Source organism: Bos indicus, chromosome 16, assembly GCF_029378745.1.
Source record: "Bos indicus isolate NIAB-ARS_2022 breed Sahiwal x Tharparkar chromosome 16, NIAB-ARS_B.indTharparkar_mat_pri_1.0, whole genome shotgun sequence".
Classification (NCBI taxonomy): Eukaryota; Metazoa; Chordata; class Mammalia; order Artiodactyla; family Bovidae; genus Bos; species Bos indicus.
This window is the reverse complement of record NC_091775.1, coordinates 50,126,488-50,153,644: the sequence shown is the minus strand read 5'-3', so window position 1 is coordinate 50,153,644 and position 27,157 is coordinate 50,126,488. Positions and strand designations below refer to the sequence as shown.

General features: G+C 55.7%; 2 protein-coding genes and 1 long non-coding RNA gene across 6 annotated transcripts in view; 1 reads left to right on the top strand and 2 right to left on the bottom strand.

Annotated features, from left to right (window-relative positions):
* Positions 1–271: 271 nt before the first annotated feature.
* On the bottom strand, positions 272–11,501 carry LRRC47 (leucine rich repeat containing 47). Its single transcript, XM_019976485.2, has 7 exons — positions 10,788–11,501; positions 4,480–4,932; positions 3,666–3,782; positions 2,996–3,111; positions 2,595–2,697; positions 2,267–2,356; positions 272–2,124 (listed from the first exon to the last, which is right to left on the bottom strand). Exons 1-7 carry the CDS (start codon positions 11,484–11,486, stop codon positions 1,876–1,878), a joined length of 1,827 nt encoding a protein of 608 aa, XP_019832044.2. The 5' UTR covers positions 11,487–11,501; the 3' UTR covers positions 272–1,875.
* On the top strand, positions 11,491–13,239 carry LOC139176405 (uncharacterized). The gene is made up of 2 exons (XR_011560842.1): positions 11,491–11,729; positions 12,235–13,239. It is a non-coding gene; the product is annotated as an uncharacterized lncRNA (long non-coding RNA).
* A 3,276-nt stretch (positions 13,240–16,515) lies between these two features.
* CEP104 (centrosomal protein 104) overlaps positions 16,516–27,157 on the bottom strand; it is a 40,152-nt gene continuing 29,510 nt past the window's right edge. For all 4 annotated transcript variants that reach the window (XM_019976254.2, XM_019976255.2, XM_019976253.2 and 1 more), the window contains 7 exons: positions 25,034–25,070; positions 24,755–24,821; positions 23,620–23,728; positions 22,126–22,264; positions 21,901–21,968; positions 19,726–19,816; positions 16,516–18,868 (listed from right to left, as the gene is read on the bottom strand). In XM_019976254.2, the coding sequence (XP_019831813.1) occupies positions 18,753–18,868; positions 19,726–19,816; positions 21,901–21,968; positions 22,126–22,264; positions 23,620–23,728; positions 24,755–24,821; positions 25,034–25,070 (627 nt within the window). In that variant the 3' untranslated portion in view covers positions 16,516–18,752. The remainder of the gene's footprint in view (positions 18,869–19,725; positions 19,817–21,900; positions 21,969–22,125; positions 22,265–23,619; positions 23,729–24,754; positions 24,822–25,033; positions 25,071–27,157) is intronic.

Sequence of the window (27,157 nt, the reverse complement as noted above, 5' to 3'; positions counted from 1 at the left end):
AGGATTGGGGTGGTCTGCTGGGGTCCCAGCAACTTGACTCCTTCGTGTTTGTCCCTGGGTGGGGGTCTTCTGGGCACTGCCACAGGAGCTGGTTCCCAGGACTGGGGTGGGGTTGAGGGCAGCAGCCTCTCTGGGTCAGGCCCCTGTGACAGGAAGTAACTGTGTTTTGCTTTGTGGCCAGGGGGCCCCTGGTCCTCAGTTCTTCCACCGACACTCCCCACACCCTCCTCCAGAAACCCTGGGAAGGATTCACCAGGAAGGAGCCCAGATGTTCTTATCGAACGTTTTTTATTAGAGGGCTGGACAAAAACATCAGTTTTCCTGCTGTACATTAAATATGTTTCCAAACTTCACACGCAATCAAGCTGCCCCAGAAAAGAGCAGAGGGCTGGCAGCCTCCCCACCATCAGGGAGGCCCCAGATCTGGTGACATGTGGCCGCTGAAGCCAGCCGGGAGCCAAGGGAGCAGCTTGGCTGTGGCCCTGGCCTAGAGCTCCCTGCAGAGCTTTGCTGTGATGTCCGCGCCCATCCCAGCCACGGCATCAGCGGCCTTGACAGCCAGAGGGTCACAGAGTGACAACGTGGAGGCACGAGGCGGACGTCCGGTAGGTTTGGGGAACACCGTCACAGGCGCCCTCTTTTGCCTGGCTAAGTGTGGCCGCCCCAGGGCTGACGACCGGCAGGCATGCTGGTCGTGACTGCAGAGCTGGGCCGGGTATCAAGGTGCCACATCGTTCCAGGTGGGCTGGCCGGGCCCTGGGAAACCCACGTGGCTGTGCAGCAGGCCATGTGCGCGGGGTGTGGGCCTCTGCTGCTGACGGCTGCACACTGGGTCTGGTGGGGCTCTCGCTAATGCCTCCCCCAAACTGTCCTTCTGATAACACACACTAACTGTCCTTCGCAGGTCAAACAGCAGAGAAGTCACGGTGTCACTCCACGATGGGGAAGCTGGCGGGTCCCATTGTGTTGTCCTGGCTGCTCCTGGAGCAGTGAAATCTGAGAACTGCCGGCCTGGATTGGCATCACCTAGAAGGCCGGAAGCTGCTGAGCCTCTCAGGGCACATGCCCCATGGTTCCAGGTGTCAGACTCCTCACGTGTCCCCCAGGCACCATCAGCTCGTCCTGGTTCGAGCTGAGCGTGGCCGACCGCCCTGTCCATGCCGGGAGGCTTGTTTTGTGGTGGGAAACCTGCACACTGTCCTCCAATCTCAGGCATGACACCTGGTGGTACTGGTTTACGAAAGGGTGACCCCCACCCCGCCCCAGGTCTGGCCAGTGCAGTGGGAGGGCCCGGCTGTCACCCACCGGCAGGCTCTGCAGCTCACCCCCAAAGCATCCAGCAGCACTAGTAAGAAAAATGATTTGACCAATTCTAAGGTCACATTAAAAAATTTTTTTTATAAAAAGATGATGGTTTATGGCACCTGGAGACCCTGACGTCGCCCCTCATCTCCAGCTGCAGTGCTGGCGCCAGAGGACTTAAAAAAGACCCTGAATCGTAGAAAAATAACTGCGCAGCTCAGTAACACACACATGGTTCAGCTTCTCAACCTAGAGCTGAATATTCACACCAATCATGGTGTCCTTTCCCCCCTGAATACAGTGATTAGCTATGTGTCTATGTGATTGCAGAACCCTGTGAGCAGTTCATTCCAACATTTGAGTGACTTCATAAAGAGCGCTGGCAGTCACTTCGGCTGTGAAGGTGGACACTGTGGCCTCCCCCCATGGCAGGCCGGATGGAGAACTGAACAGAGGGTGCATATCTCCTAAAAACACCGAGGTGAAGAATTGTTTAATACCACCCCACGGAAGCCCCGATGAGTTGGCGCAGTGGATGGCACAACCCAGGAGCCTCGGGTGGCAGCCTGGCCATCAGCGCAGCACGGTCACATGGGCAGCGGCGAAGTCCAAGTCCATCTTGGATGGGTACACCACCTTCAGATGCCCCTCCTCGTCCACCACCCGGACCTGCTCCACCACCAGCGGGGTGCTCCCTGTCACTTCGGCACCTGGAGTCGCCTTGGGGTCCAAGCCGTGTCCACAGACGGCGTCAGACTCGGGGTCCGAGAGGGAACTTTCCTCTCTGTTTTCCAGAGTGTACTTGTTGATTTCTGCCATTTTCTGCAAATGAAAAATATCTTCTTAATCGAGAGAAAAAGCCAACCCAGGGAAGTCATGGTAAAGGGCTGTGGATGGGCCATCAGTCCTGCGGGGTCAGTGCCTTGGTGGGTGGCATGCGCAGGGTGGGGCAGGGCTGGCTCACCAGGATGAGTGCATCCATGATATCTTTGCAAATCTGCAGGCTCGCGGCGCTCGTCACTTCCAGAAACAGATCACTTGTGGTTTTCTTAATCTTAAAAAGAAAATGGGAAGATTTTAAGAAAGAACCAAGTTATCACAAGCAGACGCCATCAGCTCTGATGTCTCCTCTGCAGAAAACCCCTTGTGGCACGTGGACCCAGACGTGGCCCCTCCGAGGGGCGCAGCGCACACGGTGAGTCATGGGCGGCCAAGGACGCCAGCAGCGACGTAGGTGAACGAGACACGCGACATGGCCTCAGAAACACTCAGATGCTGACAGCAGCCCCCACCTTGGTCTTCTCGCTGTTCGTGATTGGTGGGAAGGAGATCACGTCGCCGTCCGCATCCACGAGGCAGGGGTAGTGCTCCTTCCCGTCCAGCAAGTGCAGGTACCTGGTGGGAGCACACACAGTCTCAGGCTTGGCAGTAAACGCGGGCTGGAGGGGGGCTCTCTGTCAGGGCAAGGGCACGTTCCCTGGGCCTCCAAGGGGCCCAATCCCAGCCGGTGGGCCCAGCTGCCCCCTGCCTTGGCCTCTGTCCCAGGCACTTAGTGGATGTGCCAATGGCCACCCTTCCCCAGACAACACGCCTGCCAGGCACTGATTCTCTGAAGCCAGGAGATGCAGTGCTAACAGTGTGAGCGCCTCGAGGAGACTGAATCCCCGGGAGGAGTGAGAGTCCCCTTGCCAACCTGTGCAGGCCCGACACGTTCTGCCGCTTCTTCTGCTTCCTGTGCTCCTCGGCCTCCAGCTGCAGCTGTCGCACCAGGTCCTTGGCCTTGACCTCTCGGCGCCCCAGGGGGATGATCTACAAGGGGGAGAACTTCACACTGGCCTGGTGCTGTGGGTCCCAGTGAGAGGACCAGCTGGCTGAGGAGAGCCACGTCACGTGCGGACATGTGCCTTCAGAGGTCACCCCAGGGGCTGAACCTGAAACCCCTTAAGCACAACTGCGTCCCCACGCTTGTGCTCTGAGGTGGCTGTGGGAGGAGACGGGGCTGGCACCCATCCCCGGGGAACCCTCCTCTGCCGGGCCCGCAGTGCCTTGTGTAGCAGCAGAGACTAGGAGCAGGACCTTGACAGGACAACGCACACTGCAGTCAGCCCCAGATCAGGGGGTTTGCAACTGGGATGTAAATAGCAGTTTTTGGTTAAGTTAATGAGCAGCTGAAGGAATCACTTTCAAATTACACCTCCTTTGATGTTTACTTTTGAAGGTAACTGTCGACACAGCCTGCCTTATCCTCTTGCAGCACAGCATGGTCACATTCTAACCAGGATGCTCTGACAATCGTCCACATGTATACTTTTCTAAAGCTACAGACGGAACACTGGGACTGCACACTGGGCTGTGAGCCTCACCTTGAAGTCCTGTGGGGGGCGGGCAGCATAGAGCAGGGGCCCCCGGACAGCTCCGAGGTCGTGGGTTGCGATGGTGGCCACCGTCCTCTTCTCACAGAGGTCCTCGTGCAGCTTCGTCTGCAGCAGGGGATCCAGGGCGGCGGTGCTAAGCGTGTGAGGCCCATCACCCTGGCCTCCAGAGCAGCCCCACCTGCTGCCTCCTTTCTCTGCCTCCCCAGCCACCTGTTTCTCTTGTGGAGCCTTCCTTAGAGAACTGTTATCTGCTTATTAGCAGGATTTTCTCTTTCCCCAACTCTTACTACACGACGCTCAACACTTCCAAGGATCCATCCCGAGCTAAGTTTGAGTGAATAAGCACAAGTGTGACTTCACAAGAAAAACCAGCCCAGATCTCAGGTCCTGGCTCAGCTCCCTCCCTGAACGGGTGGCCTTTCACAGGTGGCCTCAGCCACGCAACCATGCTTGGGGTTTCCCATGGGCAAGGATGTGCTGTTTATTTTAAAACCTGGGCAGATGTCACATAAAGACAACAAATTCCTCTTGTCTAAGTAAAGCTTCACAGAAACTCAACAACTCACCCAAGAACGTGCTGGCGAGAGCTGACAGTCCTAATACTATCTCATGTGAGACCAAGTGCGTCACTTACTACACAAATGTACTAGTGACATTTCAGAGACTCAGGACGGAGGCCCCTCCCCACCTACCCAGGCCAGGTCAGGGGAGGAAACCCAGGCGCTTTGCAGGAGTGACGCCCAAGGTCGCCAGGCCCACGGCCCATCCTCCCCGCCCCATGCACACAGCTGTGGGCACTCACCTGGCAGGACAGGAACCGCTTCAGCGCGTTCCCGGGCCGCAGATCCATGCCCCGCACGACAGCGCCCACGAAGAACGGCCGCACATCCCTGACCTCGGGGCTTGCCCGAACGGTCAGCAGGGAGGGGTTCTCTGACACGTGCAGGACCCGGAGCAGCAGCCGGCTGGCCTCGTCCACCACCGCGTCCGCGCCCTCGCCGCTCTCCCTCTTCTTCCGCTCCCGCCTCTTCCGCCGGCCCTCCTCCTTGTCGGGGCCCTCGGCCTTGCCCCGGCACCGGCCGCGGCCCCCAGCACGCAGGTACTCCAGGATGGACCTGGTCTGACAGCCGCTGACCATCTTCTCCAGACGTTTGTCTCGCAGCCTGTTCCCTCGGAAGTTGATGTCCTTGAGCTTTGGGCAGTCAGCCAGCTCCGCCGGGATCTCGCTCAGCTGGTTGTTGGACAGGTCCAGTGTCTGCGAGGGAGCCCGGGACACATCAGATCCCCAGCTCTGGTCTGTTGCTGGGCCATGAGAGGCCCCCAAGGCCCACCCTCATTGACCGTCTGCCCTGTATCAGCAACACAACACACGCCATGCTTGCCCCCGCCCCGGTGCCCAGTATGGACACATGGACTGTCCACTGAGGGGAGGTGTGGATGGCCTGCCAGTCACCTCTCTAAAATGCTGCATGACCACTGTGTGCTCATGGTTGCCAACTACAGCACAATTTCAGGTCGACGGTTGGGTTGAGGAAAAAAAGATGGCAAGGAGGGAGGGGAATGTTCGGTGAAGAACAAGCAGGGACTTCACATGAAAAACACATTTCCCACAAAATAGTGATAGTGTTTTTATCGTTTTCAGTACTTATTTGGTGGCCTTAGTTGCCCCATGGCATGTGTGATCTTAATTTCCAGACCAAAGATCAAACCCACATCCCCTGCACTGCAAGGCAGATTCTTAACCACAGCCCATCAGGGAAGCCCCAAGATGTTTGTAAGTAAATGAGCAGAAGAGAAAGAACAGAGCACGAGTAACAGCGTCGCGCTCCACGCTGAGATGCAGCGTTTCCAGCACACAGGGGATCCTCTTTGTACCCTGCATGTGTGATGATGAGTTTGCGTCAATGCTGGGAGGGCTCTGGGCCCTTTGCTGTGATGTGGGAGGAGGGAGTGGGGGGCCACTGCTGTCTGTGCATCAGGAGGCCCGTAAGAAGGGACAGGAAGATGAGGGAAGCAGTCCTGAGTGCCGCTGACCCCCTGGGGTAAGAGGTGGTGGGTGGAGGGCAGGGTCCTGTGCCCTGGGGGTGGGGGTGGGGGAGGTGGGGAACAACTCAGCTGGTGGTAAAGAGGACAGCCCCTCCTAGGATACTGGCCACACCACTGTCCCAGGGGCCATCCAGCCCTGCAAGTAAATGGCTTCTTGTGGGGAGCTCTGGCGAGACCTTGCACAGCTTTGCGTACACCTGACCTGGGCTTAGGCACTTGACAGGGTGGCCTGGGGAGAAGCCTGCTGGCCTGGTTTAGTTGGAGCGAGCACAGGGGTTTGGTCTTTGAAAAGTAAGACAGTGATGGGTGGTAGGAGCCTCCTGAGGACTGAGGATCAGGGAGTGCTTGGGTGAGACCACTGCAGAGCCCCAGTGACAACCCAGTGGGCAGGCTCCTCTGGACACTCAGGAAGCAGCACTCACACCAGCATGGCCTGTGAGGAGTCCTGGTCCTGACCGGGACACAATGGTCCCGAAAGACCCACAGCCGGTGGCAGGGTTGTCACCAGCTGGGAAGGTGGGCAGGGGCTCTGAGGATGCCGTCTACTGTGGTTACACAGAAGGCAACCCCAAGTTACAAAGGGACCCTTCTTTATCACTCCTGTCTGGGGCCCTCTGGCTCGGCAGTCAGGCTGCAGCGAGGCTGGGACAGCAGTGTGGAGGGGCATGGCAGGTGGGAGTGCGACAGAAGAGCCTCCGCCTGGCAGGACCAGAGGCCTGGGGAGAAGGGAGCACTGCCAAGCAGGCTCTGATCCTGCATTCAACCTGGAAACAGAAAGAAAAGGTGAGCCCAATGCAGTCTCCAAGTGTCACCAGGGACTGAATACTCAGTGGTCACCAGGCTGCAGGTTAACTCAGCAGTCAGTGCTGCCTCTCTTGGCCTGTCCCTCCATGTGGGCAAGACTGGACGGGTGGGCAGATGGGCTGAAACGTGGCTCTTCCAGGCCACCCTGTGACACCTTGCCCCCCCACCCAATAGGACATGGTGGTGCCCCTGTCCTGCAGTTGCGCAGTGCTGAGCCCACGTGTCCTGTATCAGAAGACGCCTGCTCTGGAGGACTGGCCAGAGACACCTAGACTGATGTCTGCATGTGCACACCCAGCCAGGCTGGGGCCAGATGAGCTGGGTCCCGTGCCCGCAGAGAGGCTGTGAGCAGGAACAAAGGGCTGCTGTGTCACAGTCAGGTCTGCACATCCAGCCCTGGGGTCTCCTGTACCATCCAGACGGGCTTTGGCCGAACAGCCTGGACTCCACTGGCACCTCTGTGGCGTGAAGGCACAGCCGCCAACGATGGAGTGCGTCTGCCTCCGTGGTTAGAAGAGCCTGAGACAGCAGCAGGGGAGGCGCCAGCAAGGAGTCGGGGCAGGAGGGATCCCCAGCTCTAACAGAGCCGTGCCAGGCCAGCAGCCTGGTGAAGTGGTCTCCACAGGGCAGGTGCAGTAGTGTCGGGGCGGGTCACACAGGGCAGCAATCACTAACACTGGCTATTTCTGAGCAGCAAGTGGTGGCAGCTCAGGACCTGCCCTGAGGCCCTGGGCAGAGCAGGGGGCTGGGCAGCTGCTGGGTCTCTGGGGGCCATGTCCAGCAGAAACAGGGAGACCACTAACAAGCAAAAACTGACCCCAGCAGCACCATGTGCCACGCCCAGCCCCACCTAAACCGCAGATTTGATGTGGAGTCCACAGGTTTCCCAAGTGGACCAGGAGCGCTGGGTGGGGGAGGGGGTCGGAGATGGGGGGGCAGTGTTGGGTCTCCAGGAGATGGGAGAAACCCGGACGTAACATCCACACAGGGAGTTCAACTGCACAAGAGGGTGGGAGATAAGAAATGCAGCGTCACCAAGGGGAGAATTAAGTGCACTTGGAGGCACCTCCTTCAGGGCACCTTCCCAGGACACCCACCCATTCCTTCCCTCCTGTAGGTGACACTGGCTGGGCACGGCCAGTCTCCACCCTAGACTACAACTTGACCACTGCTGGGCCACACTGCAGGGGAAGGACCCTAACTTCCTTGCTGAGACCACAGACACATATCCCTGGGGGTGTGGAAGAACCCCTCTGCTCCAGCTGAGGGGACCAGGACCCACCATCTCCAGCAGCAACTGATAAAATAAGAAGATGGAAAGATACTTCTTTGTGGAAGCTGATTCTGGGAGGAGTCCTGTATGTGAGTGACACTGGGCCTGGCACTGGCAGGACTGGGACAAACCCCGGACACTGTGCTCCTTCAGCTGACAAACGTGCTGTCCCAGGACAGCTGGGGGCATGTCCGTCCTGCCCATCCCTCCAGTGGTCCCCAATGGGAGTGCCACGGGTGTGGAGAGCAGTCACTGACAGGGCAGAGAGCTGTTAGTGGGGGCCCATCTCTGGCTCGTCACAGTCCAGCGGCTGAGTCCATGGGTAATGGAATCTGGTGGCGAGAAGCCTGGCTGGGGGCCCTGAGGCTGGGCCAAGGAGGAAGCTGGGCTCTCCAGGCAGCGTGGGCCGGGACGGGGAGGACAGCTCTGTGCAGCCTCCTTGCCCCCGTGGCTGCAGTGGAGACGAGGGTCCGGCCTTCATGACTCTCAGATGAGTGGACACCAAGGCACTCACAGGGGCCCTCTGTGGACTGGGGGTTGAGTGGGACAAGCAGGGGCTGTGTGCTGTCACTCTGGCGGCCCCTCCAGGTGCCCACATCCATGTGCTGCGTCTCCTGTGACTCTCAACTGAGCTCTGCTTACAGAACCAGCAGGATGCAGTGGACTCAGTGGGCTGTGGGGTCCATGTCTGCTTCCCGAGAAGGCCTGGCTCCGGAGCCCTGAGGTACCATGTGAGGGCAGACCATCTGGCTGGGGCGGGAGACGTCCCGAGATGACACAGAGAGAGGAGTCAGCCGTGTCAGCTGAGCCCAGCCTGAGCCCACAGCAGCTGACTGCGGCCACACGAGCCATGAACAGCGGAGGCGCTGGTCCAGCTGGGCTGGCCCAGAGTGGATGACGGGGATCAAAGAAAACTGCTGTTGTTGTGTTAAGCCGCAACCTTGGCCCGGCTATACAGCCACAGAGGACACGCACCAGCACTGTCACTGTGCTGTCTTCACGACACCACTGTCACCTTCACAGTTCTCACAGGGGAGGGGATGGGCAGGAGCCCAGGGCGCTGCTACAAGACGCTGAAGTGAACCCACATTTTCCAGTTCTGAGCTCAGCTGTCCCCCCACAGTGCAGGAAGGACAGAGAAAACTGGTGTCCTTGCAGCTCCAGCAGGTGGAGGGACTCTGCTTCACCCAGTTCAAGCAGCCGTTCCCCCAGGGAGGCATCACTTTAGAAAAGGCTCCCAAAGGACATCGAAGTCCAAGCAGATTCCCAGGAGCTCTGACGTGATGCTCTCCAAGAAACGGCCTCTTCATGTAACAGAGATGGATGGCAATCTAAAATGGGAACAAGGTGGGCCAGGAAACTGGGGGCTGAGCAGTGAGACATTCTCTCTGACCTGAGTGAGGGCATTCTGGGCACAACAAAGACGACTTTACGGGGCAGGTATGCAGAGCTACGTAGAACATTAAACAAAACAAACCCAAACTTTCACCTTCTGTAAAATCAAGAGTAGGAGACGGGTGACGCAACAGAAAGGGCTTACACCACGTGTCACACCAGCCTCTTAGGGAAGCTACAGCCCTGGGAACCAGTTTCTGGGAGTCGTTCCAGGAGCCTCCGGAGCGGCTTCCTGGAAACACCAGCAAGTGCGTGTCACTCTGTTCTTGCGACCACACACACACACACACACTTCTATCCTGACACAATGATGTTGTTCTTTGCAATGCCATGGACCGAAGCACGTCAGGCTCCTCTGTCCTCCACGATCTCATGTCCATCGAGTTGGTGATGCCATCCAACTATCTCATCCTCTGTCACCCCCTTCTCCTGCTCTCAATTCTGCCCCCAATCAGGATCTTTTCCAATGAGTATGACTCTTCACATCAGGTGGCCAAAGTACTGGAGCTTCAGCTTCAGCATCAGTCCTTCCAGTGAATAGTCAGGGTTGATTTCCTTTAGGATTAACTGGTTTGATCTCCTTGGTGTCCAAGGGACTCTCAAGAGTCGTTTCCAGCACCACAATTTGAAAGCATCAGTTCTTTGGCCTTCTTTATGATCCAACTCTCACATCCCTACATGACTACTGGGAAAACCACAGATTTGACTATACCAACCTTTGTCGGCAAGCGATGTCTCTGCTTTTTAATCCTGACACATAGACATTTGTAAAATGAGTTGGCAACATCTCAAGAGCAATTCCCGATGCAAAAAGGTCAGTTGCATACACATTTGATTGTTTAAAAAAGTCTGCACAAAAGGGATGGAAAAAAAGTGAAAGAAACAGAGGCCTGCCTCTTTAAGGACAAGAGCCTCTAGACTGGACTTAGGCCGTGGTGCCCGCAACCTCTGCCCTTCTGTCTCTTCCTCAATAGATTTACTAGGCCTTAGTTATGAGCCCAGCATTGTTTGACCCGGGGTCCCCAGATAAATAAAACAAGCAAGCAGCCCCTACACAGAACAGTCTAGAGAATGCTGAAAGCTATTCGCTGTGTACTCTGGGCAATCCTTCCCGCCTCCTGTAAGACAGGAATAACCATCCTTGCCTTGAAAAGTCGCTGCTGGGGTCCAGTAAACTATCCTGTGAGATCACACGAGGGGCCTTATGCAAATTCCAGTCATTTCACAGCTTCCTGCCCTGTCTGGGAGGTCCCGCGTACAGAGCTCACTGTCCTTTCGCAAATATTTGGAGATACAAACATTTAGCAATGAGTCCCTGCTGCTGACCTGCTTCCGACCTGAGCGGGAAGCCCACCCAGTTCGCAATCAAGAAACACAATCAAAGTGTTAAGCGTTAAAGCCCAGTTGTCAGCACAATGTGATGCGAGCCGCGAGACCACCAGAGGATGGAGGTCAGGCGAATGGGAAGGGACCTGGGGGTGGACCGGCTTCCCAGCGGTGCCGACGCTGCGGTGGCCCTTCCCGGCCGAGGAGAAACGGCTCAACACCGGGAGATCGCCCACCGCGGCTACCAGAGGGCCCGCCCCGCTCACCTTGAGCGACGCCAGGTGGGCGATGTCAGGGCTGAGCTCCCGGAGGCAGTTGTCAGCTGCCGCCAGTTCGCTGAGCAGCGGCAGCGCGCCGGGGAGGAAAAGCGCGGCGGGGAAGGCGTCCAGGCGGTTGCCGGTGAGGTTGAGGGTCTGCAGGCGCGGCGCGCACCGCGCCAAGTCGGCCGGCAGCTCGCGCAGCCTGTTGCCGCTAAGGTTGAGGCTCTGCAGCTGCGGGAGGCCCGGCGGCTCGGCGGGGCCTAGGCCCTGGCCCGGGGGCAGCGCCTCCAGCGCGTTGCCCGACAGGTCGAGCACACGCAGCGCGGGCAGCGGGCCAAGCTCTGGACTCAGGCCGGGCCCCAGCGCGTTGCGCCGCAGCACGAGGCTGTGCAGCTGCGGGAGGCCTTGCGCCAGGCCTGGGCCTGGCTCGCGCAGGCTCCCGCAGCCGCTCACCTCCAGGTAATGCAGCAGCGGTAGGGTGAAGAGCCGCGGAGGCAGCCGCCCGCCCGCCGCGCGCACCCGTTCCTCCAGTCCGGGCCCCGTCAGCAGCAGCTCCCGCCGCCGCTCCCGCTCCGCCAGGTCCAGCTCGGGCCAGGCCTCCGACACCGCAGCCGCCGCCGCCATCGCGCCGCCGCTCCCGCAGCCCCTGCCGGTGCGCTTCCGGGGCATGCGGCGCAGCTTCCTGTCTGGGCCGGAAAGCGCCATCGAGAGCGGCGCGGGCGCTAGAGCGCCGCCGCAAGCGTCTTAAAGGAGCTGGGTAGAGTAGGGGCGTTGGGACCTTCAGCGCCTTGGACGCAGTTCTCGCTGTGGGCGTGGGACCTTGAAGAACGGGCAGCTGGTCGAGCCCTCCCACCAGCGAGGCTGTCGGGAAGCAGCAGGAACGACCGAGTCCCTAAGAAAGACCGGAGACCGAATCTGCGGACGCGTCGGCCTTACGGCCCGGGGGAGGTGCTCGGCAACGTCGTGACTCCCCGGGCTAAAAGCCGTATACAGGGCGAAGGGGGAGGAGATGCGTGGCTTTTGGGGGAGAGGAACGGGCCTTAGAAGACAAACGGGCGGGAGGACCGTGTGACACCGTCTGTGTTGTTCCTCCTAGTCCCTCGGGGGTCTCGGGCGACTGAGTTCCTTTGGGAGGCTGTTTAGGCAAGAAGGGAAGTTCAGACAGGCCTCTTCCTGCATTGACTGATTTTCAGGGGCATACAGCTCAGAATAGCCAATGTACCGAGGTACACGTTTCCGGGTGGCATAGACCTTTACCCTTCAAACTCAACCAAGTTCATCTCGGTAGTTTCCCATCTGTTGGCTTCCTCTCCCTGCCCTGTGGCCATAATCACCCCCATGCGTGCGTACTGAGTTGTGTCTGATCCTGCGACCCGGTGGACTGCCCAGGCCCCTCTGTCCATGGGATTCTCCAGGCAAGAACAGTGCAGTGAGTTGCCATTTCCTCCTCCAGGGGATCTTCCCGACCCAAGGATCGAACCTGCGTCTCCAACTTCTGCATGGCAGGTGGGTTCTTTACCACTGCGCCACCCGGGAAGCCCTGTAAAGCCCCAGCCGTCCTGTAATCAGAGTTGAGATGACTTTCCCTTGTCGCAAGCATCGAATAAGTCTTTTCAGTTTTTAACAAGCACCTTGTGCACTTTTTTTTCTTTATAGGTTAGTGGTTTGTGTATTGGAGTCATCAGGAAATTAGAAATGAATGTGGCCCCAGCCCCCTTGTCCAGAGATGCTGGCCTAGCAGTCTGGGCTGCAGCTCGGGTGTGGGGATTTACACGCTCCACAGGCATTTCTGTTGGGCAGGCAAGTTTGTGAGGCTGCTTGGGAGCAGACAGTTTGCCTGTGTTAGGACCCACGGGCCGGAAGTGTTTGGAGGAGGGGGTGAGAGGAAGAGTGCTGAGGCCGACTGTACTAGTCTCTGTTCCTGTTTTGTTAACCCCTCACCCCAGCAGAATTGCCAGTTTTGTTTTGAAATTTCTGAACATTGTATTGAAGGGTGATGGACTTCCAGAAGGCACAACACATCCGTGTAGCCATCATGAAGCTCAAGAAAACAATGATCACCAGTCTCTACAACACCCCCTTGTACCCTGACACTGTAGTTTTGCTGCTTTTTGGTGCTTCCTGTATATGGTGCAGGGCCAGGCCTAGGTCTGCGGGAGTCGTCTGTGTGTGGGTGGCACTTGGGCATTGTCTGCTCTCTGGTGTTTCAGTACATTTGAATGAGTGTGTGTGTGTGTGCGCCGCTCAGTTGTGTCTGACTCTGAACCCCATGGACTGTAGCCCGCCAGCCTCCTCTGTCCAAGGGGATTTTCCAGGCTAGAATACTGGAGTGGGTTGTCATTTCCTCCTCCAGAGGATCTTCAGGACACAGGGATTGGCATCTCCTTCACTGGCAGGCACATTCTTTACCATGGCGCCACCTGGGAAGTCTGTTGTGAATATACCGTGTTTATCTACAGCAGAGCCTGTGTGCTGCGCTGATCTCACCCTTGTCACCCTGTGACCCCACACAGGAAAGACACTGTTGTGACCAGTTCCATCTGTGAAGGACAGGCAGTGACTGTCCCAAGGTCAGGAGAGGTGAGGGGAGGCCCCTAAGATCTTGTCCGCCCTTGCACTTCCCTCCATGTGCACTGTAACCACACCCAGAAGAGCTTTCGGTCTCCTCAGTGATTTCTTGGAAGATTGTACACCCATACTTAGTATCAGTGGCTTTCAGTTCCTGGGACCTGCATGTCCTCTTGCCTGCTTAGTTTCCTGGAGTAGGTTTCTGGGCGGCTGTGCGACAGCTTGTGCTAACACATGCCGTCTTGATAGGCAATGTGGGTAGTAACAGTTGTGTAGAAGCTGACACTGGACACCACCAACCACCACCACCAGGAGAGAGGATAGTGCATTGTGAGACAAGCTGAAAGCAGATGGCCATGTGGACATGAGCTGAGCTGCACACGGAGGCGCGAGTGACAGATCACGGGGCGGTTCCATGTGCACAGCATGTGAACATGCACACAGCAGCATGAGTGACAGATCATGGGGCGGTTCCATGTGCACAGCTTAAACGCACCAGACTCAGGGTTCCATCATGAAGGGATCCACGCCTTTGTGGTGAGTCCATGAAGACAGCAGAGGTGGATCCTGGGGATGGTGCGAGCAGACCCCAGTGCTATGGCTGCACCTTCCCCAGCCTGGCCCAGGTGCTGGGTCGGCCTGTGGGGGCAGCCAGTCCAGCAGACCCCTCTCCATCCCCTTCCCTGCCTGAGTCCTGGTTCCATCACTGTCCATACCCTGGTCCCCGCCCATGTCCCTGCCCTGGTTGAGGCTGGGGCTGGAGGCCCTGGGTGCCAGCCTCACTTGCCCTCCTGCCTCTGGCCCAGCCTTAGGATCCCCGAATTTGGTGAACAGCACTCCCAAGCGTTGTCTCCTTACCCTCCGGGGAAAGGAAGATCTCGATTCAGAACCCTCACAGTGGTGCCAACAGTCACCCCACAGTATCAGACGGGATGCCGCTCCCCTGCATTTCCAGGACTGGTCTCCGGACACCAAGAGGCACTAATAGTGAAGGCACGGCCAGATGACTGGTGCGGAGGTGGCTGTGGGCCACTCCTGGGGAGCCCTCAACCTTCAGGATAAGGGCCGCGAAAGGGGGCCATGGGGATGAGCCAGACCCAGGCTGCCTGCTCACAAGACCACCCCTTTCAGAATCTGACTCCGCTCTCCACTTGCACCTGCGGGATACCTCTTGATGGGGAGGGGCCTGCACACTGCCCCTGCACATGAGCATTCACACTTGGGTGGGGGTGGGGTGGGGGCTGTGGTGTCCATCCTGAAGCTGGGGGGGGTGGGGGGCTTGCTCCCGCCCCACTGGGAAGCATCCCCAGGTACCTTGGGCCAGAAGAAAGCTTGGAGCGATTTCAAGGCCATTCGGGCAGGTGGATGGCCCCACGCCTTCCGTCTCCCCCATCCCTGCCGTGGGCTCAGCACCTTCCCCACCTGAGCTGAAGGAGTGGAGGCTGCCTGGGCGGATCTGCTATGTGCAAGGGGGTAGGTAGGGGCCTTGTTAGCACCTTCCTCTCAGCTCCATTCCAGGTGGGGACCAAGGCAGAGACAAGCAAATCTGGACTCCACTACCTGGAACCTGTGCCCACACCCCCGTTCCAGGGTGCACAGAGGTGCAGGGTTTAGGCACTGAGCCAGTCTCCCTGGCTACAGTGGAGGTGAGAACAGCTGCCCCACAGGTCTTCAGAGCGTTCCAGAACACCCACGTGGGGGCACAGGACCTCTCAATGCAGCAGCTCAGGGGGTTGCTGCCTTAAGCCCTGACCCCAGATCCAGGAGACGCAACCCCACCCAGGGCTTCCCTGCCCCCAGTGGTGGAGGGCTGGGTGCAGGCCCCAGGGCTCCCAGGACTCCCAGGACTCGGGGCGCACGTTGTTTCGCAGGCTTTTGTTTTTAGTGCTGACCTAGTTTTTTTTTAATTTATTTGTTTTCGGCTGTGCTGCGTCGTCGTTGGTGTGTGAGCTCTTCTCTAGTTGCGGTGTGTAGGCTTCTCATTGCAGTGGCTTCTCTTGCCGGGAAGAATGGGCTTTAGGGCGCGAGGGCGCCGACTGTTGCTGCATAAGGTCTCAATAGTTGCGGCTCCTGGGCTCTGGAGCACAGGCTCAATAGTTGTGGCGCACGGGCTTAGTTGCTCTGCAGTATGTGGGCTTTTCCTTGATCAGGGATCAAACCTGTGTCTCCCATATTGGTGGGCAGATTCTTTACCACTGAGCCACCAAGGGAAACCCCTGATCTAGTTTTTAAGAGCAGATGAGCAATGGCACAGATGAACACCTAACTGAGAGCAGGTGGAACCATACTCTCCCAGAGTTCACACCAGCTTCCCCCTCCTTCCTGTGCACAGGCTCGTTCACACACTCTGCCTATGCAGGTAAGAGCACCGATTTTTGCTGTTTAAACTGTAATGCCCCTAAACTTCAAGTTTATGTATATGTGCAACCATGTCCAACTCTTTGTGACCCTATGGACTGTAGCCCGCCAGGCTCCTCTGTCCATAGGGATTCTCCAGGCAAGAATACTGGAGTGGGTTGCCATGCCCTCCTCCAGGGGATATTCCTGACCCAGAAATTGAACCCAAGTCTCCTGCAATGCAGGTGGATTCTTTACTTGCTGAGCCGCTTGTGGAAGGCTTCCCCTTCCACATATAAGGGGAAGCGTGTGCGTGCGTGCGTGCGTGCGTGTGTGTGTGTGTGTATGGAAAAAACTAACTTCAAAATGGAAACAATCATAAAATCAAAACTAGTAAAAGCTTAAAACCAGTCTACAGCAGAGAAAATACTGTTTTACTTACTTGAAAAGCAAAATAACCTTGTTGGCTGGTAAAAATCCCCTCTTTAAAAAGGAATAAAAAAACACAGGAAGAGATTAAGAGGTATGAACCTCTGATGGGAGCACAACTGGGGTATATATAAAATGTTCTCTTTATCCCACAGGATAAAATTGGTCACTATTTCTAACTTCTGTGCAGCTTAAACTCTTTTAGCTTCTTTACCACTAAACCCACAAATAACTTATTTTAGGAACTAGACTCCCTCCTGGCAACTTAGTGCCCCCTGCCCCTTGCCCAGCAAACCTCAGCGACTCAGTGGCATCTCAGGGCTGCATCACGCCTGCATGTTTACAGAAGATGTAACTTAACCATAAGCTTTTCAAGTATAGTCTTCAAAGGGACAGAACATTTAGTAATCTTTTTATTATATTCACATGCTCAGGGTGAATTCAACCCTGAGCCCTGAAACAACAACAAAAATATATTACTTAGATGTTTTATAATTTTGGTACCTGAAATAAAGACAAATAGAAAACTATGTCAAAACATTAAAAAGTTGCAAATTTTCATTAAAAGTATTTACATTTGTATTCTAATGCCAAATTTATAGATAATTCTTTTAAATTAGAATACTCTGAAATATGAAAATAATAAATATTGTTAAATAGCCACAACATATTCATGAATGAAATTTCAGTTATTAATTACTGTGCCAAGTTTAGATATTTATGAATGGCCAAGGCAGCTTACAGTTCCTTTTTACTTTTTTATCCTTTATTCTTGGTTCCTTAATAGCATGTAACTCTGTAAACCTTTTAAATGGCCACTGATCACTGCCAGGAATCATTTGAACATAAACACATGATTCTTCTGTAATCAGCAAGATCGACCTGTTTTAAATGCAATTAATTTTGTCAATCACTAAAAATTAAGTATTTTTATAAACATCTTTACATTACAATATACAGAAAACATTATATGTATGTTTCTTAGAAGTTTTGATTGGCGAGAAAAGGATAATTTCTTGGTTAACTTTTCTTGTTCTATTTAAAGGAGTATTTTATGTATACTTCAGCAATGGGTTAGAAGGTTGTGGCAACACACCTTTTTGAATCAGGAAGAATCATTTTATAATTACCTTGGCATCCATACTCTGCTCTATCGAGTAAAGTTTTACATTATTTCTCCCTCCATACTTTAAAATTTTTTAATAGCGTATATTTTTGAAGGTAATTCTCTTTGTCAGTCTTATTCTGGCTCAGGATTTTGAGTCAACCACATGAGAAAGTATCAGTTCACCACAGACTGACTAGTACAGGTTCACTGTCACTAACTTACCCAGGGAGTACCTTGCTCAAATAGCTATTAGTTTTTCTTTTAAATATTATTATATATTTTGTTAGTTTTCATGGTTTGGAATTAAAATTTCTTACATTAACTGTGCAGTACAAATTTCATCAGTTCCGTGAGTTTCTAGTGGGCATCCTGGAAGCCCACCTGTCACACACTCAGGAGGAAGGCGTACCCCTGGGCACACGGCCGGGCAGGAAGGGCAGGGCTACCTTCTTTGGGTCTCTAGTGGGCTGGGCACCTGGGGACCACAGGCCTGGACACAAAGATGGCCTTTCCAAGCACGTTTTGGACAAACTCTGGCTTTTCCCTACAGCTACCTGGCTCTGGAGCCAGGCAAGCCACTTCCACAGGCTGCAGGGGTTGGGTTGGTTGCGGGCTGGTGAGGAGAGGTTTGGTTTCATCATTTTGCTTGGCTTTTATTAAAGTACGGTATAATGTGTTGGAGAAAAGAACACACAGTTCCAGTTTCCACAGATCCCAGTGGGTCAGTGTGAGGGGCTGGGCAGAGGCTCAGAGGCTCCTCTGAAAGTTAAACAGGGTGGGGGTCACTCCATCTGCCCCAGGGGCTTAAGGAAAGGCCTTTCTGACTGACATCTGCTCACATGAGTGCAGGAGCATCAGGGAATGTCTCATATATTTTTAGGGCTTCATGCATGTAAAGAACTTGAAGCCCCCTGAGGAAGGGCCTGCTGTGCAGCCATCAGTATTAACCTCCGATCCCCTTGGGGTGGGGGCCAGCATGGGGGTGGTGGTGTCAAGTGGGCCACGCTCAGAGCACCTGCAGGTGAGAACTTGAGGGGACTGGGCAGCGACCTTACTTCTCCACCTTGACCTTACTTGATGCTGCTGTGGACGTGCAGGCTCTGCAGGCTGATGGCTCCCTGACCTTGAGGGGAGGAGTCACAGCCGGGGAGGAGGAGCACAGGGTGGACTCGCAGGCACCAGCCCACCTTGTCCCATCCTGGCCCCATGAGCCCTGCGAACCGTCCCCCATCCTGAGAGAGACCCACGTGCAAGAGGTTTAGAGGGAGCGAGGACTGGAGAGGTTGCTCTGCATGCGCCTGCCCGGTGCTGCTCTTTCGGCAGAACCATCTCCCTCTGTGACCCTGGGCGGGAGGGCAGAGACCCGATAGCGGAGCCATGGGAGACAGAGCCGCACCCGGGATGGGCACGGCCAGGAGCCTGGGGCAGCAGGGGCGAAGCGGGGGTCAGCACATCTAGGGATGCTCCGAGGAGACACAGCCATGTCATGGGAGCTGCGCGGCCCCTCTGGAGGTAGGCGCTGCGTCCTGTCACCGCTTCGTGTACGTCCTGCTGGAGCCTTTACTCAGGCCCCCCTTCGGGGTGGGGATCTTGCTTCCCACCTTGGATCCTGAGGTCCCTGCCCTGGTGGCGGCTGGGCCTTTACCTGCAGTGGACATGCAGACACACAGAATGCGGGGACACGTGTGAGCCAGGGCACAGAGCCCAGTGGCGGTGTGAGTGGCAGGTGTCACAGACACTGGGAGGAGCGGACTACGAGGGGCCCGGACGCACCTACCAGGGGGTCAGCACCATGCATGGCGGTCACCCAGCCCGTAGGCGGCAGGGCCACCCACGAGGACACACATGTGATGGCAGAAGAGGAGGAAGAGCCAGAGGAGCCTGGCGCACGCTTAGAAGGACCAAGCCATACACCTCATTTTCAACTTCAAAGCCTTGACTCCCAGATGAGAAACCAGAAGCCACGTGGCCAGGGCCCCACTTCCAGGCTGAGAGGCTGGGGCGGCTCCCCAGCACCGTGGTCCTCACTCACGGTGTGGGGCGCGGGAGGCACCTCGCATCAGTGGTACAGCCAGCCCATCTGCACTGAGCATGGCTCCTCAGGTTCTCATTGATCACGTGCCCCGAAAATAAAAGTCCGGTATCCAATACTCTTTCAGGTCAAGAATAACTTTCTAATGAAAAATACTAACTTTTCTGTAAGGCATTCTAAATCTGACATAAAGTAGCCAAAACTGATTTAGGAATCAGGTCGTGGCGCCATCTGTGGTCTGCTACTGCAGTTCCTGTTTCTGGACACTGGTGTGGGTGGTCTGGAGGGACACCAAGCCTTGAGTGTGCCTGTGAACACCCGCGGTTTGAGTTGTCAACTCCCTGAGCACCACCACGGAGTCTGGGCGAAGCAGGGTCACAAGAGGGCCTTTAGCCAGAGCCTGTGCTGCAACATGATGACCCTGCCTGCCAGGGACCCAGGGGCAGGGCCGAGACCACGCGGGCACTTACCCGGTGGCAGCACGGGCGTCCTGTGAAGCACATGCGTCCGGCGAAGGTTCATGGTGCAGCCAGCGGGGCCCATGAGGTGAGCCTTCCACGCCTGAAGTGAGAGGCATGCAGTGTGGCAACCAGGCCACCAGAGGGGCCACCAAGATGACCAAACCAGAGGCAGTTACTACACATGGCAGTCTCAGGGGGTTCCTGAGCTCTGGGTGTGTCCTGCCCTGAGCCCCTGAGCACGATGATCCCAGAGCACCCGTGACTTATGAGCTTCTAAGATACTGGCCCGCACGTCACATGCCTCCTGACTCTTGCATGGCTGAGCACCATGTGCTGAGGCCGCTGTCACACATGTGCGGTGATGCAGGGGGGAGGGGCTGAAGGAGGCCCTGCCAGCAAGGAAGCGGGACCTCGGTCCTACATCCAGTAAGAAAAGGGTGCTGCCAGCGCCTGGAATGGGCCAGGAAACTCCTCCCCAAGTCGGGCCCACAGATGACAGTGTGGCCAGGCCGACACTGTAAGTGCAGCACTTTGAGACCTCGAGCAGAGGACCCAGCCAGGCCGTGCCTGGACTTCTGACCCGCAGAAACTGTGACAGAATAACGGGTGTTCAAGCTTGTTGGCGGGTGGAGACTGGTTAAGAAAATATAGAGGAAACAGAGGAAAAAGGAGCATAGCCTGCTGCTGCCTCACCACGTGGCCTGAGGCAGGTGCCGTCCCCTCCAGGCCGGAGTTGGAGTGGTGGCGGGGGCAAGAGGGGCAGAGGTCACTGCAGATGCCAGCACTGCTCAGAGCAGGGGGCTGGCTGGTCTCCACAAGGAGGGGGCTGGTCGCCTAAGACAGTGGCAGCACAAGGTGACGACAACTAAGCAGAGCCACCTAACCTCTAGCTGAACAGGGACCGAGGAAAAGTGCACACATTTGAGAGCTGCCTACATGTAAGGAAAAAATTAAGCCATTAAAAACCCTTGTTCTGTAAGAGGAGGGATAGGGAGCAGGGGCAGGCTGGCAGCTTCTGCCTGGTCTTCTCTGAATTGGCCTCATTTTACAGACATCAGAACCCTCTAAGTACCTTATATAATTGCAGAACTTGATTTTGAAAACTGCCAGGACCTGCACATAAACTGAGACAATGAGGCTCAATTGTTACCAGCCGGGGTACAGCAAGTGGAGTGACTCCAGTGCCCTGAGGCAGATGCTGGAGCCCACGTGTCCAGGGGGCAGAGAGGGACAAGAGGAGCTGGGGTGGCCAGCAGCGTCACCCTGCCCACAACGACCGGGGACCCTGGGGTCAAGACGTGCCCACTGTGTGACGGCTGGATGGGCATCTCTGGGGGCTTTGGGAACTAATTCTCGGGAGGATGGAAAGAGACTCTGTCCTGAGACCCATGGAGTTAAAGCAACCCCTGCAGCTCAGACTCTGAATCAGCAATGTCAGTGTGAACTTTCACGGATTTATCTCGACGTTTTCCCGGCTCTGTCTGCAGAGAGGCTCAGAAGGGTACTGGCCCACAAGCACAGAGCACCCAAGGGGGTCACGGAAGGTCATTTCCAGTGAAGGGAACCAGGAAGGGAAGGCTTGGTCGGAGCCAGGAGGCTCTGCGTCGCCAGGGCCCACTCACACTGCCAGGCGCCCATCTGCAGAGGCCCCACCGGCCAGAGGCTGGCTCATCCACACACCGCAAAGCACTGTGATGCCCACACAGCTGAACATATCCCATAGCCTAAAGCCATGGGTTCGCAATGATGCTAAGATCCAGACAAACAAATAAGCTACCGCCAGAAGATGCTGGGCACACAGCTAGTTATTCTGAAAACTAGCTGACAATGGAAAGGGAAGGAGTAAGCCTTCAAGTACCTCCCACACACAGCCAAACCCATGGCCAGGAGGGCAGAGCCGCCTCCCTGAGAGCTCACAGATGTTCTGGGGTGGGGGGCACGGCATAGAAACCTGGAGACAGAGCTCCAGAACCACCTCTTCCCGACACCCTGTCTCTGCGCTGGCACAGCACTATAGCAGCCTCGATACCGACAATCGAGGTGCCTGGTCGCCACCCCCACTTCAGCCTCTCCCCCAGTCCCAGTCCCACACCAGCCCTTCCCCACATCAGTCCCCTCCCCTACACCAGTCCCTCGCCATGTCAGCCACCGTCCCACGTCAGCCCCCTCCCCACCACCCCTCACCTCTTCTCCGGGGCTGAAGTTCTCATGGCACAGAGGACACCGGTTTGCCAACTTCTCTGATTTGGCGGCTGAATGAATTTGAACGAAACAAGGATTTCTGGTTACTCCTGCGGGTCGTTGATAGGGCACCAGCGGCACTGGCAGACGTGGGACCTGACCTCCAGCCCTGCAGCTGGGCCCCCGGGGATGACACAGTTTGGGGTCTCGAGGTCTGAGGGCACTCACGGTTACAGTCTCTGGTTTTGACGTGTCTGGGCAGCTCCTCCTTTGAAACAGCCTCGCTGCAGCGGTAACACCTCCCAAAGCCGTCCTTCTGGTCACACTCGGTCAGCAGGTGCTCTGTCAGGCTGGAAATCTCCACCACCTGCAGAAAGAGGACATGCCACGTGGCTAAGCGCAAGGTGGTGTGCTGTCCCGGCCCCTGCGAGAGCGCTGCTTCCTGAGGCAGACGCCTGCCTGTCACCTCCGTGGTCATTTAGGGTACTTTGCTGAAGACCCCTTCCCTGCCCCTGTGCTTGTCACGTGACGCCAGGAGCATCTGGAGGCCATGGCTGGGGCGGGCAGGGGATGTGAGGGTTCACCCCACAACCCTAACCCTAACCTGAACCTGAAGAGCTCAAAGGCTCTACGTGAGGCCTGGGGTTCCATCCTGGCTCTCGGCCGTTTTTAAGAATATGCTGGAAACACAGGAAGAGACCCTTTCGCCACTGGGACACCTTTGCCAGGAGCAGCTGACATGCACCCAAGAGCTTCACCCCACAGACTGGCATACTGCTCAGGAGAGAGGGGCTCTCAGAGTGGGATCTGTCTTCCGCGCTCCCCTCTGCAAGCTGGAGAGCCTTGAGGACAGACAGGGGAGAGGTTCTCTCCTGCTTCTCCTCCTCTGTCTGAGCAGGGCCGGCTCCATCACAGGAGATGAACGATGGGGGTGCGGGAAGCCTGCCTGAACAGGATGTGAAACGTGTTAGCCCTGAAAGGGACCAACAGGGAGGACAACATTAAAACAAAAAGCTCCCGCGCGGCAACGAAAACGCTGGACACGGCGGGCACCGCACATCCAAGTGTGTCAGGGACGACCACACATCAGTGATGATGAGACAGCCGGTTCAAGAGCCGGCGAGACACCGGAAGTGCTTTGCAAAGAGGGAGCAGCAGGCCAACAAGGGACGCGGCTCCCCCTCAGTTTCATCAGGAAAGCGAAATGGGGCACACGGTGGGTGGCACGGCTCTGCAGGGAGGGCTCACTGGACGTGGGCCACTCTGTGACCCCACGAGGGCCCTCGAGGTGTGCACCCAGAAAGGTGCATCCACACGCACAGAAGATGCACACGAGAGAGGCCCAGCAACGCTCTTCCTCAGTCTCAACCCCGCCACACGCAGGGAAAGGATGGATAAACTGTACATTCAGACGATGGAATGCCGCAAACAAACCCCAAACGCAGCACAGGAGTCCACTTCCATAAAATTCAACAAGCAAGAAGCAGGAATGAGGACAGTGAGGAGTGGAGGGGTCCGTGGGGTATGTGTCCTGGTGGTGATTACTCTGAGGTATCTACTTTGTGCTAATTCAGGAGCTGAAACACCTACGGCTTGTATACACTTACACATGCGTTACACTTTAAAAACTAAGAAAAATCAATCCCAACTAAACAGAGTGATTTACATTCAATGATTTTCCCCACAGCTTTCCTCTGAAAACACTAAGGCTCTGTGCCTGACCTGTCTGCAGTGTTCGCATCTCGTCAGCATGAGGCAGTGCTTCCAGTAATGGAGGTCCAGGCCTTCTTCTGTGAAGGACTCACTCCTCTCCCCACAAAAAATACACAAACTGAAACGAGACAGAAAGGTCAGAAGTGAGGCCCAGGTTTAGGTTGGCCATCCCCACTCCGCAGGCTCGCAGGAGCTTCGTGACCTCCAGACCGCAGCCAGTAGCCACGGTCCCGGTCCTGAGTGGGCTGCAGCTGGACCTGGAGGCAGGGCCACACCTCACCAGAGGGTCCTCAGGGACGGCCGGATGGCTCCTTATTACAGATGTAAAAAAAGGCTTCACCATGCGGGCGTCTGAGATAAACTAGCTTAGGATCCCTCTGAATTCTGTCAGTGTCATCAAGAAGAAAGGATATTTTAAGTCACAAAAAAAGAGTAGACTCTGTGTGTGTGTGTGTGTGTGTGCGCGCGCGCATGCTCGCACTCTGTAGCGTTTGACTCTGCAACCCCATGGACTGTAGCCTGCCAGGCTCCTCGATTCTCCAGGCAAGAATACTAGAGTGGCTTGCCACTTCCTATTCCAGGGGATCTTCCTGACCCTGGGGATGAACCTGCGTCTCCTGCATTGCAGGCAAGCTCTTCACCACTGTACCACCAGGGAAGCCCTGAGTAGACCAAGACCTTTCTCTTAAATTCCTCGTAGATTTGTCTCGGCCACTGGACAGGAAAAAGCATTTTGCTCCTGTAAAATGAGCCTGACTATATTCAACACCCTGTGATAAACCATAATAGAACAGAATTTGAAAAACAATGTGTATACATGTGTAACTGAGTCACTGTGCCATACAACACAAATTCATACATTGTCATCAACAGCACTTCCATAAAACATCAAAAAAGTTTTTTGAGTCTGTGACAGGCCTTTTGACAAATAGGCTGCTCACTTCTGTCGGGGAAGAGAGGGAAGGTTATCCTGACTCAGCTGATGCTGCCTGGTTTGGAGGCCTTTTCTGAGCTTCTGAAGTCACTGAAAAGAGCCGATCAGTTCGCGGAACCCTAATGAGCCGGGAGAATATTACGTCTCACAGTGCTTTCATGGTTGGTCCCTCTAATCACCCCACAGTGGGTTAGAGGTGGCTCTACTCACTTGTCTAAATAGTGGTTATCTGGAATTTCTGGAGCGTTTGGTGGGGCCACTTTCCTTTCTTGAGTGTCTAAAGAAATGAGAAAGTGATTTAAGTAACTTTTTGTAGAAAACTACTTTCAAAGTTTTAGTAACCAGCTGGATATGAAATACAGTTTAAAAGTACAAGTTAGTAACAGGCAATGCTTTACACTTGGCTCTGCGGCGTCTGGGATGAAGATGTTTGCTGAATATACAGAGGTGGTTTCAATGCAGAATTTTCGTGATGTACATTCTACGTACCCTGGTTCTTGGCCTTTGTAGCTTCACTCTCTTTTTCCTAAAACACAAAGACAGAAGGCTCAGGTCAGGCGGCTGCAGTGCCTATGAGAGTCTATCCAGGATGCAGTGTGATCCTCAAGTGTGACCTCAGGGTCTGAGGCAGAATTTACATCCGCAAACAACACATTTGTCTGAAAGAGTCGCCCACACTTGACCTTACACCATCTCCTTTGTCCTGCTCCCCCATGGCCCCTCCCTCGGGGCTCCTGCCCTGTCTCCATGGAAACCAGTCTTTGTCAAGGCCACTTAACTCTCCTCTGGGTCACCTGCTCACCAATGGTGTCCCCCGTGGGACATTCTGTGGGCTCCCAGTGGCATGTGGCTCCCCAGCCCGCTCCTCTAGGCCCTTCTTAGTTGGGCTCCCAGGGTGTCCCCTGCTCCTCTGGGACTCAGTCCACCCCATCTGTACAGATCCTGAGGGTGCCCTTGTCCAGTTCCAGGCTGGACACCCACCTCTGTGCTCATGACCTGGATGTCTGTCCTGTCAGCTGGCCTCTCTGCTGCTCAGAACGTACTCAGGCCTCTGATGTCACGTGAATGTGACTTACCCAGACCAAACTCCTGCTCCCACCACCCCCCCCCCCCCCCGCCCTGTGCTCCCCCCATGCCCGTGCCCTCGCAGCCTCTGGCGTGGAGCCCAGCACAGTCAGGAAACTTGGACACGTCACGCCTCCCTCCTCTCCCCATGTGGCCTGGCCCCGGCCCATCAGCCAGCCTGCAGGCTCTGCTTTCACACACCTGGATGCCTGCCCTTGTCACCACCTCAAGCACAGGGGCCAGAGGGACCCATCATGCCCTAGTAAGGGATTCACTTCTGCTCAAAAGCCCTGGTGGCTTCTGTGTCAGCATCCAGGAGCTCCTCCCACCCCAGGCTTTCCTCTCGCACCAGCCAGTCTGCTCGACGTGAGCTGCTAGACCCGCCAGCCTGGGCTGCCCTGGCCCAGGGGAAAGGGAGTCTCAGGAGGGCTTGCAGTTTGGCTGGAGAGCAGGGATGGGCCGGCCCCCGATCCGTGGCCTGAGTGCATGCACAGACACTGTTGTGACAGCAGGAATCACAGTTTACCTGACAGCGAGGGACTTCTCTCAAACTTCAGTTCTGAACACAAAACCACACAAACACTATTCTGGGCTAGGGACAGACTTAATAGATTGATGTTGAACTTGCTAATGGGGTTCACATGATTTATACACGTATCTAGAGAAGGTAAACTTATAGATGGGTTCTAGGTAATGGTGGGTTAGTACACTTTGCAGGGAAACAAATTGTGCCAAAAGTGAAATTTTAGTTATAAATTTTACCTTAATCTATGCTTTGAACAGATTAGAAAACTGATTAGTAATTTACAGCTTTTCCCTAAAACTCAGGAGCAATCAGGCGATTTAAAAATATTCTGCCATTCTCAAAAGTTTTGGAGACAGCTGGTGGTGGTGGTGGTTACACAATGAGGTGAATATGCTTAAAGACACAGAACTGGAACCTTAAAAATGGTGAAAATGGTAAAATTTATATATATTTTATAATAATAAAAACCAAAAAAAATTGTCATCCTCCCGTGAGACGCCATGAGCAGTCATCTCAGGACAAGGACGGGGGCCCATGCAGTGTGGTCCTGGGGCACCTCTGGAGCCCAGGAAGGGTGGGTGCACTGCGAGTGCTCAGCAAACACTGAAGGACAGAGGAGCCAGTGAGGGTGCTCCAGGGGAGGCGGGGGATGGGCACCTTCGTGTCGTGACCACAGGGACACAGCCTGTGACCTCAGCAAGCCCCCACAGGCACTGTGACAGGGGCCACGGTGGCAACATGGAAGGGGCGGAACTCGGCCACCTCCAGCTCCTGACCTCGTGTGAGCACTTAGCTTTCTGCACAGTTTCTTCATCTGTATCATCGTGCTGGGAAAAAGCAGCAGCAGCCTGGCCTGCTCCAGGAGGCCTCAGGGGCTGCTGACTGTCCAGGAAGGTCCCTCATGGGCACGGGCCTCCTCCCTGTTCCCGCCAGGTGGCCGTGTTCCTGCTCTTTTCATGGATTCTGACGCGCCAGCATCACTGTCGCCCTCCGTCACAGGCACTTCGACACATATTCTGCCA

Bases quoted from the DNA above. Each gene is read 5' to 3' on its own strand.
- LRRC47 (XM_019976485.2), bottom strand. From the start codon at position 11,486: ATGGCGCTTTCCGGCCCAGACAGGAAGCTGCGCCGCATGCCCCGGAAG. The intron at 4,933-10,787 runs GTGAGCGGGGCG...GCTCCCTCGCAG, and splicing joins CCCACCTGGCGTCGCTCAAG to ACACTGGACCTGTCCAACAA. The intron at 3,783-4,479 runs GTGAGTGCCCAC...CCCCTGCTGCAG, and splicing joins AGCGGTTCCTGTCCTGCCAG to ACGAAGCTGCACGAGGACCT.